General features: G+C 46.0%; 1 protein-coding gene across 2 annotated transcripts in view; it reads left to right on the top strand.

The window, feature by feature from the left end:
- tspan9a (tetraspanin 9a) overlaps window positions 1–15,580 on the top strand; it is a 149,573-nt gene extending 133,993 nt beyond the window's left edge. For both annotated transcript variants that reach the window (XM_084018025.1, XM_084018024.1), the window contains 4 exons: window positions 4,692–4,793; window positions 5,110–5,241; window positions 6,721–6,804; window positions 10,001–15,580. In XM_084018025.1, coding sequence (XP_083874151.1) covers window positions 4,692–4,793; window positions 5,110–5,241; window positions 6,721–6,804; window positions 10,001–10,072 — 390 coding nt within the window. In that variant the 3' untranslated portion in view covers window positions 10,073–15,580. The remainder of the gene's footprint in view (window positions 1–4,691; window positions 4,794–5,109; window positions 5,242–6,720; window positions 6,805–10,000) is intronic.

The raw sequence follows: 15,580 nt of genomic DNA, 5'->3' as shown, positions 1-15,580 counted from the left end.
AAAAGCGACGCGCCGAAGCCCAAACGCAAAGGTTTTTACTAGGAAGCAGAACCTGGCGAGCAGAGACAGGAAGTGGCAGGCAAATGGCAGGTGAGATCTGAAAGGGGAGGGTGATGAAAGTGTTAGGGAGGGGAGGTGTGATATAGATAAAAACAGCCTGCAAGGATCAAAAGTTTGAGGAAGACGGTGAGGAGGATGATGTCATGGAGGAAGGTGGAAGGTTAACCACATTGAAGACGAGCTCGGAGAGCGGGGAACACTCCAGATTCATCTTACTAACAACCCAACACGCCAGCACACACACATCTACTCTTGCATTGCTTCGCAGGCAGAATCCCTGGCCATGCATTATTTTTTCCCAGACCAATTACAGAGAAGTAGGGAGGGAGGGGGTCTTCCCCTCGCTCTGTTGAATGCCCCCCCGGCCTCGGGCTAGCCGGCGCAGGCGTGCAGAGCAACTGAGGGAATTGAGGATCCGTTTTAATGATGTGCTGTTGGGGACCTCTGGCTTTGACGCTCCCTCTCTCCACATCATTTATTACACTTTCCGGGCGGTTAGTTAACACCCCCTGTTCAGGGCCGAGCGATGTGAGCGACGGGGAGATATTGTCGGCTCTTCGAGGACCTCAAAAAGGATGCGACGATTGCGGCCATCGGGCCCAGACTGAATGTAATACGCGACCTCTGGAATGATAGTGGACTCTGTGGAAATAGGGGGCCGTAGATGATGTGGAGGGATAAAAAGGAAAGATGGTTCACATGAGTTTAAAACTTGAAAAGAGTAGAGCTAATGATGGAAGACGGGGTGTAACCGTCACTTTAGTGTCTCAGTTATGAGGTGGCACTCTTTCAATACTGTAAGCTGCCTTTAGATGAGCCAACCGCGGTCTCCTGTGATCTGACAGTACAGAAGAAAAGCCTCCTTTTTTTACGAGAAGAAACAGTAAAACAAGTGACAGGATGTAGCGAATGTGTTCAACTTCATAGGACGAGACCAGAGGGAGGAGATGAGAAGAGTCTCGGTCCCTCTTTCACAGAGAAGACCCTCAGGATTAGTGTCCATATCCAGTTTTCCCACTGTTTTCCGCTTCATCTCTCATCAAAGCTTACCTCGACCAGAACGAAAATAACTTGACCTAAATGCTACGGTGCAAATAAGCCATACGTGTGAATTCATATGAAACCATGGGAAAATGAATTCCATGTGCAGACAGTATATAGTGTGTTATAGGAGTGTTTAAAGCGTCGATATGCTTGTATAAGCCGGCCTTCCACTTTCCTGTTTGCTTCCCTCCCACCACTTTCTCCACATGTTGCTCCGTAAATAACTCAGAAGGTGATAACACGTTGGTGTGCTTCAGAAAGTGTTGGAGGAAAAAGAAAAACATCATCATATCGGTGTTTCTCTCACTCGGTTATTAATAACCGACTCAAAGCTCAATTCTCTTCCAGCACAGAAGGTGGCGGTCTACTGAAACGAAATCCGAATGTACCGTTTGTCTCATTTCACAGACGACTTGTGTTTTCATTTAGTTTGCTGTGTTCTTTTGTTGGTTTTCCCATCACAGTGGTAATGTGTTGCCTAAACCTCCTGCACGCTCGGCCGATATTCCTTTCCTTTAGTGAAACTGCACTGCGGCGGCTGTGATTTCGTTGCCGAATTAAACATCGTTTGAAGACCGCAATCATCCAAAAGTGATGAATAGAAGTCGGGGAGTGGATTAAACTTGCACTAATTGCTCTTCTGTACACCCGTTACACCACCTACTGTAAAGAAGCGGTACTTTCTGGGTGCTCTGTGAACTCAAACCGCCTTCCGAGGCTCCGGTTGTTAGCCGGTCGTCCTCGGAGGGGAAGAACTAATGAGACGGAAGCACGAGAGAATTGCACCGGGCTGCAATAACATATCTGGACACTTGTTATTCCGTGGCAGGATTTGTCACCTAAATGGCACAGATGTGACCTTTGCCGTCTGAATGGGAAACGAGGATTCGAGGTGCATATTAAACATTGAAAACAACAATGAAAGAATCAGAAATCTTCCACATTGGAAATGTCAGCAGCCGGCTCAGACACGGCTATACACACCGGGTAATGAGTCAGCAGCGTGTCGGCATGGTGACAAGGTCCTGAGGTGTTTCACATGTCACCAGATCTGGAAGGGAGGGGGGGGCATCCTGACAGGAAAGAGTCCTTGCACAGGAATTATTAATGTCTGCGTGCCAAAAAGAGGGATTTTTGTAAAAAATTGAAGACAGAAAATAAACCAAAAATGAAATAGCTTCGCCGTTTGGTCATTTCTGTGCCGGCTGACTTTTATTATTGCAGCGTGTTATTGCAGCGTGGCAGGTGTTTATCAGACAATCCACCGCCCACTCTCTGTTCCCGGCTTTGGTGCACAGCAACAGAAAACCCGTCGAGTGTATCTGCACATCTCCCTCCGCTGCCTCCCTCTCCCAGACTCTGGTGCGTTCACCCGTCGAGGCCGAGCTGAACTCCTGAGATCCCCGTGATGAATGTGCTGTCCTGTGTTGCTGAGCTGGACTTGGTCGGGGTCCAGAGAGTGGAGGGAAACTCAGCGGCTTATCTGTGTAATGAGAAGTATGATCCGCGCCTCAGCGTGTTGTCAATACGCCACTACTGAGGAATCGCACGTTGGTGACGCCCTCCGGCAAGAGTTGATGCTCTCAACCAAACCACTCCCATCAGTGACCCACGATTGGACGAGGCGGGAGTGGGAGGGGACGAGGTGGGATGACGAGGAGCAGGGGAGACGAGGGGAGGGTACGAGGGTACGAGCCAATAGGAGCCTTCTGGAGCAATGGCTCCCATTGGTCAATTTCTATGCAGGCTTACGGCTGATAGACTGATTGATTGTTTTTTTTTTATTCCAAACCATAGACCATAGCTTTAACAAGCATCTTCTTTTGTGAGAGATTTCCAGAACCAGCAAAACGCAAGCTTCAGTCAAGAAGTTAGTTTTCCTCATCACAAAAAAAAATAGGCTAATCCAACAAAGAGTGTTTATGTATCCGCTTGTTTTTTCTTTCAAGAGGAAGGTTTCATGATCAAATCCCAGTTTGTTCTGCAGTCGTTTGTCTGCCTCTCGTTAGCGGCAAATCTGGATCATTAAGTTTCATTTCAGCACCGTAACAAAGACTTCCACACATGAAACAAGACATGCGGAGACTTATTGGCGACTCGGAAGATGATTTTCTATTCTAGTAGTGGTCCCCCCCCCCCCCCTCTTCCTGCTCTCTAGTGGCTGCTGGCGCGAGGAGTCAGTAATGAGCGAGCGGCATCACATGCAGCCGAGATGGAGAGGACGAGATAGAGGATGGAAACAAAGTACGAGGCAGAGATTGATGATGCGGCTCCTCGTCTCATTTTCCCCTGCACAAGGACAGATACGGCGAAGCCCTGCAGCCCGAGGTGCAAAGGCAGATACGCTCGTCTGCATCAGCAAAGTCACGGAGCAAGGAGAGGGGGGGGAACGTATGGTTTCAAATCATACTAATCCTATTTCAAAGGTTTTTTTTAGTGGGTTGTTTTAAAGTGGGTTTTGCACGATTAGCGATTACAGTCGCGTTTTATTGTCAGGGAATCTTTAATTACTCTGAAAAAGTTTGATTCGGCAAATACTAATGTCAGAAAACAGGCGTTTGAGGGTTTTTTCTTCAAATAAACTGCTGAACCACTTCATTTAAAGCCTAATCTAATTTTCTGTACGATCAAAGGGAGGTTTGATCCACCTCTCATATCCAGCACAGCATACAGATCTCAAGTCAACTGACTTTAACATCAGGTCTCTGTTATAGAAGTATGTATTCTCCACATTATCTACCAGGCTGATATTATTTTGGGGGGATTTACTGAGCAACCAGGCTCCCTTCTGCGAGGAAAGAAATTGAAGAATAGCTGAAAGCACCTTGTTGTGTCAGGCGGTGACAGCCACGATGTCGCTTCTCTTATTGTGTGCAGATTCTTGTTTTTTTCTTTCCTCGAGGGCGCATTCGGAGGTCTTAAGCTGTAACCATTAAAGCAAGTGCAATCCTTTTTGTTTGCGATATAACTCGCCTGTGAAAATGTACAGCATGATTTCTGGCGGTGCTTGTCACCCCCCCTCGTCATGATTACACCATGCGCCTCTCCATCCGTCCTGGCAGTTAGCGAAGCTCCACGGGTGATGCAAAACAGATTTTTATTTTTTTTTGTATCTCATTAACACATCGGATGAGATATTTATCCCTGCCAGACGTGGCATAACCCCCAGCATACTGTCGGGGCTCACTCAAGAGGAAAATGGTTCGCTGCCTCGTCTGAAGGGCGTGTGGAGCCAAGCGAAACACGTGACACGTGTCACACCGGCGGTCGTCACGCAAGCATTCCAAGTCACCATTACGAGGTTATTTAAAGACGACAAGAAAAGAAGGTTACCTGTAATTGAGCTGCTGGTATTTACTTTCTAGTCGCTGTCAATTCCCATCATGATGAGCAGTCAATTCACACAGAAAAAAAGGAATCAATCATACACTTGAAAAGCTCTAAAAAAAGCACTTCACTGCCACCATTATCCCATAAATCTGCTCCAACTGCCAATATAAAGACTACAGTTAATGTTAGAACTCAATTAAGAGTTCTTCAAGATGACCCCTTCTAACCAAGGTCCCTTTTCTTGTCCCTGTCTCCAGGTGAGCGAGAACGCCAAGCAGGATCTGAAGGACGGCCTGGCTCTCTACAACTCAGAGAACAACATCGGCCTGCGGAACGCCTGGAACATCATCCAGGCAGAGGTAGGCACCTCTCACACCGTGCAGGCCATCCAATATCAGGACATTAGCATGAGTGTTCACTCGCTGCAGCAAAAAAATGCAAAGTTTTACTGAAATATTCCAGCTAATGTATTTTTCTGGCTTTAATGCAACATTAAAAGTCAAAACCAGCTGCTTAAATATACGACTCCATTATTACAGGCCTCTAAATCGAGAAGACTAATTGCAATATGTGTCGCATTAAAGTTAGTTCGAGGTCTTCCATTAACTAATCATGTTTCCGTGTGTGTGTGTGTGTGTGTGTGTGTGTGTGTGTGTGTGTGTGTGTCATCCACAGTGGAAGTGCTGTGGTGTGATAGCGTACACCGACTGGCACGACGCCCTGAAGGAGAAGGTGGTTCCTGACCGCTGCTGCCAGGAACATTACCAGAACTGTGGGGCGAACTATACAAACATGTTCTGGAACAGGGTGAGTTCCCGTTGGCTATAATATTTATTTTTGTTGTTGTTATACATACACTATATGTTATACCTATGGAAGTATTACAAAGTGGTAACCGGGTCTCAACGCGCTACGGAGCCGCCGAGCCAGAGCTTCTGTTTGAAGTTACTGGGTTTTTTTCTCATTGGACGGTCAATTAAATAATTAAAAAGACGCTACAGAGAAATGCAAACTGACCAAAGAGAAACACAAAGACGACTGCAAGAGAAACAGAATGACTACAAAGAGATGCAAAACAACTATTAAGAGTCATTTATAGTCCTTTTGTGTCTCTTTAGTCAAAGGCTGCAGCAGAAATGGGAGACCAGAGGATTTAGAAGCGATAAATAAACATAATTATTTCACAAATGTGGGAGGTCGGTGGCGTGTGCACGTGTGGAAACGTGTGGAAACGAGTCAACGGATGTTCCTTTGGTGTGATTTGATATCAGCTGTTATTGTCAGGAACAAGGAACACAGATCCCTGCTGGACTGGAGGGGTCGTGACCCCATCCATCCATCCGTTATCGATCATATCCTGTTCAGGGTCACAGAGAGGGGGGGCGGGACAGGTTGTTAGTGTATCACAGAGACAGACACGTAGAGATAAACACAGAGACAGGCAACCATTCACTCTCGGAGTCATCAATGAAGCACGTCTTGGTACTGCGGGAGGAAGCCGGCGTACCGGGAGAGACTTCCATGTCTATAAAAGTCGTATAATCTTCTGTCCATCTGTTCTGTAGTTTTTAAAGTTCTCTCCTCATTGCTGAATTCTGGTCACGCTAGATTTGTCTCCATTATGCATGACATAACAGCCCTTTTTTTTTTTTTTTGTCTCAAAAGGCTTGGAGCACAATGTTCACCGATCTCCGCCCATTACAGGTCTAATCCGCTATTTGGGGTCTGGCATCTGGTTTGTTAGCACGTCCAGAGTAGAGGATTAAAAGCTGTAATATAATTGCCAATATGAGAATAGGCGGACATTGAGCTGGCCCATTGGGAAAGCGCGGCACTAAAAGCTTGTGTGTAATCCTGCCCAGAGGAGACAGCTAGCACACTATACAGCGAAAGCCTTACATGCTGCCTCAGCATCCAGACTCGAAGGAAGGGGGCACCACTTTGCAGCTGAAACCGCCATTAAGTCCTTCAGCCCGCCTCCCTGTCGGCGGGTGCCCTGCGAATGAACCCAGGTGGTAATATATTTAAGAGTTAGTGCACACATCTGTCCGTATGGCCCATAAGTCTGCATGCACACGGCATCACTCATGGGTAATTCACTCGTTTTAACGCCCCACCTGGTCGTCCATTCATCCAGTGGTTAATCTCATACGTGAAAAATGCATCTGTGTGGAAAAAGCGTTGACTTTTCTTTCTACGTGAATTCTCGCAACACTGTGAAAAGCACTTTTACTTTTAGAGGTGTCTTTACCAGCCTTTGTGCCTGTTTCTTTTTTCTTTTTAAAGGGTTGCTTCGAGAAAGTGGAGGAATGGCTGGATGACAACAAGCACCTGCTGGGAACCATAGGCATGGTCATCTTGGTAGTGCAGGTAGGAGGCTTCGTGACAAATTGTTCTTTCCTGGCACTTCTCTGCTTTTTTTTTGTTTTTTTGTTTCCCTCTTTGTGTCTGGGTGCATTTGCTTGTGTCTGAAAGGAATAAAAATCAAATGTGTGTGCATCCCGTGGCCTCTGTGCCACCGTCTTCCACTGAGAAAGTTATGAGGCCTGTTCTCGGTGGGCGTTCTGGGCACCCACACATCTTTAAATATTGAAATCACTGTCTTGTGCACCCTGATCCCGTCTGGGAGAATCAAAGTCTTCTGGCTCTGTGCCAAGCAGCCTGCAGTCCTGTATAAGGGGCTCCATCAGAGGAGAGCACTGAATATGGAGGAGCAGGTATAGAGCGACGGGGGAAGCCTCAGTCGGGAAGGTCGATATCTATTCCTCTTTACGCTGACGATTCTCCCTTTTTTGACCCTAAAGTCTGCTTTACATCTATCCCTCTTTGTTCAGTGAGCGTCTCGCTGTTGTTGCACTACATTTCCCACTTACTCGGAGGTTGTGTCTCGAAAGTGTCTGCAGACTGAATATAGCACAGTGTACTTTTACCCCTCGCCTTTGCATAAATTTGACTGCTTGAGTGTTTTTGCAGTCAGCCAAAGTGCCGACTGTACGGACGCTCGCTGCAGCTATCAATGCACCGAGTGTGTGTGTGTGAGACAGCTCAGCGTTGACTGATTCAGAACTCATCAGGAACTCCAGTTCCTTCTGTAATCTTCACACAGTCTCTCTGCTTCTTCCTGCCGTCTCCGTGCATTCGTCAATTGGAGTCATAAAGCCCCGTGATAAGCGTGTTTTCGCTCCAGACGAGCCATTTTTAGGGGTCGGGGTTTGCATCCGGAAAAAACTAACCGGCTGGTCTGTCGACATGTGGTGAACGAGCCATATAGGCAACCTGTCCAGGGTAACGTAACTGGGATTGCCTCCTAGCCCCTGATCGATGGTTGCATTGCAATCTCATTTCTAATAACTTCCTCCGGATGGTTTTCACTCCAGTTTTTAATGAGTGTCAAATATTCAACCTTTCCAACGATGGCTTTCTGTGCTGCTCTTATTTCTCCAGTCCATGAAATCATTTCTTTGCACCTGCCTCACATTCTGGGCAGCAATTCTTCTATTTCACTCCTTCAGCTCCTACGCGTCTTTAGCACATGCAAAATGAACGGAAGTAGGTGATTCTAGTCAGAAATACTTTCTGTTATAATATTTGAAGTCCTCGTACCATATCGATAGCAATGAATAAATTAATGATGTGATATAGATCATCTGTGGCCGTGGCAGGACTGTAAAAACCCCCCGTCTGGCCGTCTGGCGATGCTTACTTCCTGATTGTGGTCCAAACAAAAAGGCGGGACTTTTCCGGTTCTGTGATGCATTCAATGTCAAAGCCTCTACGGTTTTTCCAAATGACCTACTCTGCCTTTAAGAGATGACACTTCGCGTATGTCATGATTGATCTGTTAAGCTTCCATTTGTTGCATTGTGTTTTCAGTGCGTCACCTCTTCTACCTCAAGCGAGAATCCACTTTTTGTTACGCACAAAAGTGCTCGTGAAAACAGGTGAATAGAAGCGCATTTCAAATTCCCGTTTGTGCGATGAATACATCATCCCCTGACCCTCCGCTTCTTCTTCTTTTCTCCCTTTCTCATGCTTTAAAAACGTGCCCTCTTCCTTTATATCTTCCCCCTGGCCTCAGCCTTCACTTTGTTAATCCATGAATCCATTGTTCATTCGGAACAAGGCGGCGTCACTATGACACCTCTGAGCTCCGTACGATTCCTCACATTTCAAATGTCCTCAGGACAAAGATGGTGCTTGAGCTGCCGTTAAAGTTCACGGCCCCCCACCGGGAGGAGGTCAGGATTTCAGTAGATATATCGGCCCAGCTTCAGATCGCTATGTATTCATGACAAGATCGGCCTTATTCCATTCTCACTTATTTATTCTAACTCCCGACTCTCTTTCTCGGTGTCTGACACTATCACTTCCCCGTCCGTTCACTCTTCTGCAAACACAAATACTGGCACCGCTTGGATAAAGTTGGTGCAAAACTTTGTCCTGCATCAAACTCCACAACATCGACTCGGCTGACGTTCATTTTAATGATCCCTCTCCCTCCTCACGCTGAGTCTTAGTGGTGTGAGGGAGACAGCCTCCGCGAGTTGTCAGATTAGCTGAGTCGCAAGGAAAGTTTGGGGGTGATGGAGTCGATGCCCCACAAGTCTGCGATGTCACACAGTAGCCAGAGGCGCCGACGACCGTCTGATGAATGATTTAGACCTGCAGCATATATGACAGACGTTTGGCAAAAAGCCTATATGGATAACTTCCATCCACGATGTCATTGTGAAATCTTCTCATGTATTCTTAAGCGGATGAGGAGTCCTGTAGGAGCGACTGTCATGCAGAAGGAATGAATCAGACGCCAAAAAAAACCTAAAAAACGATCCGTGAATGTCAGAGTGTGCAGATGAGCCACACATACATAACCGAGTGGGCTTTTCATCGGTCTGAACTGCCTTCTTCGCCGGGTGTTTACCTCAAACGGCACTCCGTGTGGTGATTGACGGGCCGGCTTAAGGTAGCGTTTGCCTTTGAAGCGGCCTTTTTACGAATCTGGGGGTTTGACTGGAGCTAAAGGAAGAGAAGAAGAGAAGAGATTCCTGCAGGAATCCCCACTGGAGTCTGTTTACAGGAAGTCCACGGTGCCGTCTCTGTAAAGACTATGCACCGTACACTACTTTGCACCCCCCCCCCCCCCCTCCCTGCCTTCGGGACTGCCAGATAATGGTTTTAGGATCGGCCTCGTGACTGTGTTTGATGTGGAAGTATTAGGGGTAATGGAAACTTCAAAGAGATAGCTGAGATACTTTGATTCAGTGGCATCTCAATTTTACTTCATTGACATAATGCTTGCGCACTCTTTACACCCCCCCCCCCCCCCCCATCACAAAAAATTCCAGATCTCCCGTTTGAAGGGCGTCTTAGCAAAAAAAAAAAAAAAAAGAGGGGGGGGATGAACGAAAAATGTGCTCGAGCTTCGCCACAAGATTTACAACGCATCAAAAGTCACTGCAGCCGGAGGCATCAACATCAAATAGGCCACACACACACACACACACACACACACACACACACTAGTATACATCCAAAATGTTCACTCTCTCTCTCCTCTCTTCCACAGCTCCTGGGCATGGCGTTCTCCATGACGCTGTTCCACCACATCCACAGAACAGGGAAGAAGTACGACGCTTAGCCTCGGGGGGGAAGGCACCCAATGGAGAGGAGCCCCACTGCCTGATGGGATAAGACTCTGATTTAAACACCCCCTGCTCCCCCCCTCTCACTTTACAACCGTCTTTACCCCCCCATCCCCTTCCCAAACCTTCTGTACAGATCCCCGCTTCGTTACGCTCTCTCTCCTTTTTCGCACCATTCATTTTTGCCAAAGAGTAACACAACTGGAAGAGAATGGACACCTACTTTTGGCAAGGAAGAGAATCCCATTGGTTGTCACTCCTCTTGAGTACATTTCTGTTTTATTTTCTTGTCTTTTTCTCCTTTTTTTTTTTTTGGCTTGGACTAACACAGATTTTGCTGGAAGGAAGGACAGACTTTTGAGACAATGAAGCCTTTACTAACGCCCACGCACTCGACGTGGAGGCGTGGACAACATAAGAAACTGATAATACCCCGGAGTTTCTTTTTCCCCCTCGTGTTGATTTTCACTTGTAAATGAAAAAAAAAAAATAGTTTCAACAAGGCATGCTAGTTTTCTACTTTACTGATTTACCTTTTGTCTTCGAAAAAAATGTCAAATGTCTTCATTTTTTTTCACGTTTTCTTTTATTTTTGATGTCATCGACTCTCCTGTGGAATGTGTTGAACAGATCTGTGCAATGAGCTCTCAGATGTGTGTGTGTGTGTGTGTGTGTGTGTGTGTGTGTGTGTGTGTGTGTGTGTGTGTGTGTGTGTGTGTGGTGGGGAGGTGATGGTGTTTAATGTCATCCATGATTCATATGGTCCATCCGGCTGTGCAGTCTCAGGTAAACCGAGGGTGATGGAGGAACGTCACGTCAGTGTGAGAGATGGATTTAATTCACGCCAAATTCTGCAGTTTTCCTCTGAATAATAATTTCATTGCGATGCACAAATCTAAGTGAAAACACACACACACACACTCACACATTGTGTAATTCTACGCAGCAGTATTCCCATTCCCTGTGGTGCAAAAAGTGTAAAATGGCTGTTTATTAGCAGCGAGACTGTCAGGTGAAAAGATCTGTGTGATATAGTTGCTCCTTTGAGGAAACAGACGTGTGTGTGAGAGACACTTTGTCGGTGTGTTTTATTACATCGTCCAAACAGCAGAGCAGGAAAGAAAACAACACAAAAAAGCAGAGGAAAGTGAGGGCACGAGGGGCCAGAACACAGCAGCCATGTTGTCTCCCGGCTGCCATCAATTGTGTTCGCTGAGGCGGCCGGAGACCTCCTCCTATATTCTTAAGATCTCATCCATTTGCCCTCCTCGCTCTTCCTCTCTCCGTCTGGCAACTCCCTCCTGCTTCCACTTCTTTTTTTTTTTTAACCCCGATTTATTTTCTCAGAAAGCAATGAGCTTGAATGCACCGTACTTAGACGTATTATCTCCGCCGACCGCTTCCCATCGCACAGTTCCTCCGCTTTGCAACTTGGGTGATTGTAGTCGTAAGCTTCCGTTTGTTGCAGCCGCAGTGGAGGAGTGGAGGGGGGGGGGGGGGGGGGGAGCGTGGGAGGATCAAAGCTGAGACAGATAGGTATGGAAACATGCCCTATAGGATGCGTCTGTTTACCACTGATTTCCTACAAGAGGCCTGAGCAGCAGCTGGCCGCCTCCAGAATGGAGAACACTCGACGCGTCCTCCAGTGTTTCTGCTGGAGGCATCAACATTTCTATGAGCATGTGACAATCGCTGGTGGAAAAGAGCCGCTTATTGTTGAGGTTTAAGCCGTCGTTTGGTGACGATAACGTTGCAATACGACATTTCAACAGATAGATACAGTTAGATACCATTTTATGCAGAAAACAGAAAGTAAGTCCTTCATCTAAAGCAACAGGTCAAAGGTCAACTGTGAGCCAGTTAAGATTGTACCGTTAAATCTGGGTCTGTTTAAAAATATATATACACGATCATCTCACTGCTCATGTGCCTGAAGCTGATAATCAGGTGAAATATGAGCCTTTTTTTCACAGAAACCTTACGACTTCTCACATCTCACAGGAATAGCACAGGTGTAAAATCGAAATTCACGATGGCTGAATCCCACCTAGACTCACCGGAACACCCGGATAGAACGGCTCCATCGTTACCCTCCTATGAAACGATCCAGACGTCGGCTGTGAGGACGGCCTTCGCCGTGCTGCTTATGTGTTGTGGGCTGTTGTGTTTTCCTTCAATCAACAGAGACGTTGACGGTGTAATTCCACACAAACGCGTTTTTTTTTTTTCCCGAGGAGTTGATACGTTCTTTCACAGCGGTCGACACATGTTCATTAAAAAAAACACACACAACCCTGCACTCGGGGTGTTTTCTATTACCGTGGCTGATTACATCCATCCGTCGTGGGAGTTTTCGGAGGGCCAATGTGTGGTGCACAAAACCCACGCTCACTTTCAGATACTGAATATGGAGGACAGTGAGAAATTGTGCATTAATATAGCCTGTTTCTCTGACTTCCCCGTAGCTCTCATTGGCTCGGTTTGTTACCCCCGACAACCAAAACACACTCGACAATACACTTTTTTTTTTTTGCAATTGGCTAAAGAAGTGTGTTTCTTGCTGTTACTGACAGGAAGGATACAACAATAAGTCCCAAGTTGTGATAAAGTGGAATTTTCCGGAGAGGACGGGTGATCATTCGCTCGCTGCGTCCGAGCGGAGGAAACACCGGCTGCGTTTTAAATCGTGTCCAAGGTAAACGTTGACAGGCCAGTTTGTTACTTTGGAGGAAGCCTTGGACCTCAGACCTCGTGCATCACGGCTCCATGGGGCTAACGAGTGACGACGCAGCACTCACTAGATATTCCCCGTCTCCCCTCAGTGTCACCTGAAGTCATTCTTTTTATTGGCTTGATAATGATTTAATCTGAGAGAGGCCGTTTTAGGACGAGGTCCGCGTGTCAGGAACGATAGAATTGGGCTTGTGATGTGCAGTGACCCTGCTGGCTGTGATTCACCACCATCCCCCCCCATATGCTCCGACTCTCCTCGTCGTGTCCACGGGGGGGAACATGACAGCTGCTGATGTACAGCGCAGGCACGAGTGGTCACATCTCCTTTGCTCGGCTGCCTCCACAAACTCCCCACACGGCCTTTATTTACTGCCTCGCCCTGCAGACGCCGAGCGCTACGTATACAGGAGCTGGAAGGGGCTGTCGCCGTGGAAGTACAGCTCACCCGGAAGCGACTGCGTATATATCCTGTAGCCGCACCCATTCCTGTAAATCAGACTACATTGGAACCATAACTGCAAGCAAGAAGTTCAGAAAAAAAAAAGGAGATTAATATTTCACTGTGATGCTTCGTCTTGCATCTGTTGGGAAAATGTTTGAATGTGAGAAAAAGGAACGAAACAAATCCGGTGTTTGTCTCCCAAATCTGACATCTTACTTCAGAGAGCCAGCCGGCAAACTCCCCCCGCCAACTGATCTGACATTTTCTGACTTTTCCTCCTCTGAGTGAACTCCATTTCAGCTCCACTTGTCACCTAGATTTTTCTTTCTTTTTTTTTTTTATTGTCAGAGAAAATGTACCCTCGTTGTTTTTTAGAACGCTGGGATAAATGCCGTTTTAACAACAAAAAAATAAGAAAAAGAAAAGCTGTTTAAGGAAGTTATTTTTGTACATTTGGTTGTCTCAGTTTTAATGTTTTTATACGATATATTGTTGTTTTCTTGTAGGCTGTTTGTTGTTTTTTCCATTCATGACAGAAGCTCATCGCCGCTCATTGTGAGAACATGACACCATTAAACATTTGTTTCTCAGAGGATTAGTCTCTGCTATGTTTAAAAAAAAAAGGCCCGCTGTCCTTACATTGCTTCAGGCAGTTAAAGCAATTAAGTCAGAATTGATAGAGAGGGGAGAAATTTGGCTTTCAGCATCGGGCGAAGCCCACAAAAGATGTACTGCACGCTTGTCGCCGTGCTTCTCTGCATTAAGACCCAGTTAAATTAAACTAGGACTCGCGGGTGTAATCTGCAGTATGTCTTTTAATACCGCCAGTGTGGGACGCGTTATGTATTTCTAGAGCATGATCTATTAGCTGACACTGTACAACCGAGCTCACGTAACTACAGTATATCAAACCTCCCCCGCCCGGATGTAAATATGCTCATTTTTACAACTGATGTAACTTACCGTTATACCTCTTGGAATCACATTGACGGCTTAATTGCCATCGTGAATTGCCTAACAAACCGTGTGCTCATTTACAGACATATTCCTTCCACCCATATGTTATCCATCCTCTCATGTGTTTTTTTTTCTTCCTGCCTCTGTGAAGGGCGGGAGCGGTGTCAATTCGATGTAAATTCATGTTTGGTTTGACATATTTCATTTGCATCTTGTAGTAATTCATTTTTTTTCCCCCCCATCTTGTCTTTTGTCTTTTGGAAAGAGTATAAAGTATTCCTTCTTATCCGTGGAAGCACTCCCAGTAAGCCACAGAGCTGCTAAAGAACGAAAGAATGCACATATGCAGTAATTGGGTTTTGTCTGCTGTGAAGAATTTTTGAGACCTAGAAGCTATATTTTTATTTTATTTTTTTATTTATTTTTTTTGCCACCTCCGACATATTATTTCTGTAATCTCCTCCTAATCCTTCTCCCGTGCTACAGCTGAATATCTGAGCAGTGGAAATGTATGCTCTAGAAATGGTGTGTTTGATGTTGTGTTCTGCTGGGTGGCGCTATCTCGATACCTGCCAGCCTTTTGTCCTGTGGAGTTTTTCTGCTACATGTGAAAGCACTCTGAATATCTATACTAGGTGGTGCACTACCTTCTCTTTATTCTCTAAATCAACTATTTTTTAAATAAAGGAAAGAGTGTCACAAAAAATCCCCGCGATACCGTGCGCTCATTGCCTTTCATGTTTAATGACTCGACGCTCCTGATGTATTCCCTTTTTTATGTCACTGTCAATTATTCAGGCAGCATTTAGACAGTGTTTGATGCTGACATTTGGGGGAGTTTGGGGGGGGGGGGGGGGGGTAGGAGACAGCACTTGGCATGAAGAGCAAAGTGAAGCGGTGTCACAGCGGATCCCACGGTGTATTAAATGAAAGAGAGTGGCATCGCCTGCTTTAAAATGGCCTCTTTTTTGGAGGGGGGTTAAAGAATAACAAAACCTGAGGGTCCTAAAGACGCTGCGATGAGCTCATGGTAGTCAGACGGTTGAGCAGACGTTTTTTTTCGGTTTGTTTTTTCTTTTTGAGAACAAAAGGGAGATGATGAAAGTGGGAACCATCGCCAATTTGTCTCTCGTCTCTACAGCGTGGAGAGAGCAGGCAGAGTATTTTTATACGGGGCTTTATCCCTTTTTTTGACCTAATTGTTACCCGGCCCGAGTGTTAGAGAGAGCAGAGTTTATTGTGCCATTCCACCCTGGCTTTTTGTTTTACATCACTGTTCCTTCTATGCAAAGATATGACCTATTTTAGCCTTTGTACAGATTATTTTGTATGAGTAACATGAACTGAAATAAAGTCAACAGAATCAACCGTG

The sequence above is a fragment of the Eutrigla gurnardus genome, assembly GCF_963514095.1.
Source record: "Eutrigla gurnardus genome assembly, chromosome: 9".
NCBI lineage: Eukaryota > Metazoa > Chordata > Actinopteri > Perciformes > Triglidae > Eutrigla > Eutrigla gurnardus.
The sequence above is the reverse complement of the archived record's forward strand: the minus strand, read 5'-3'. Positions and strand labels throughout refer to the sequence as shown.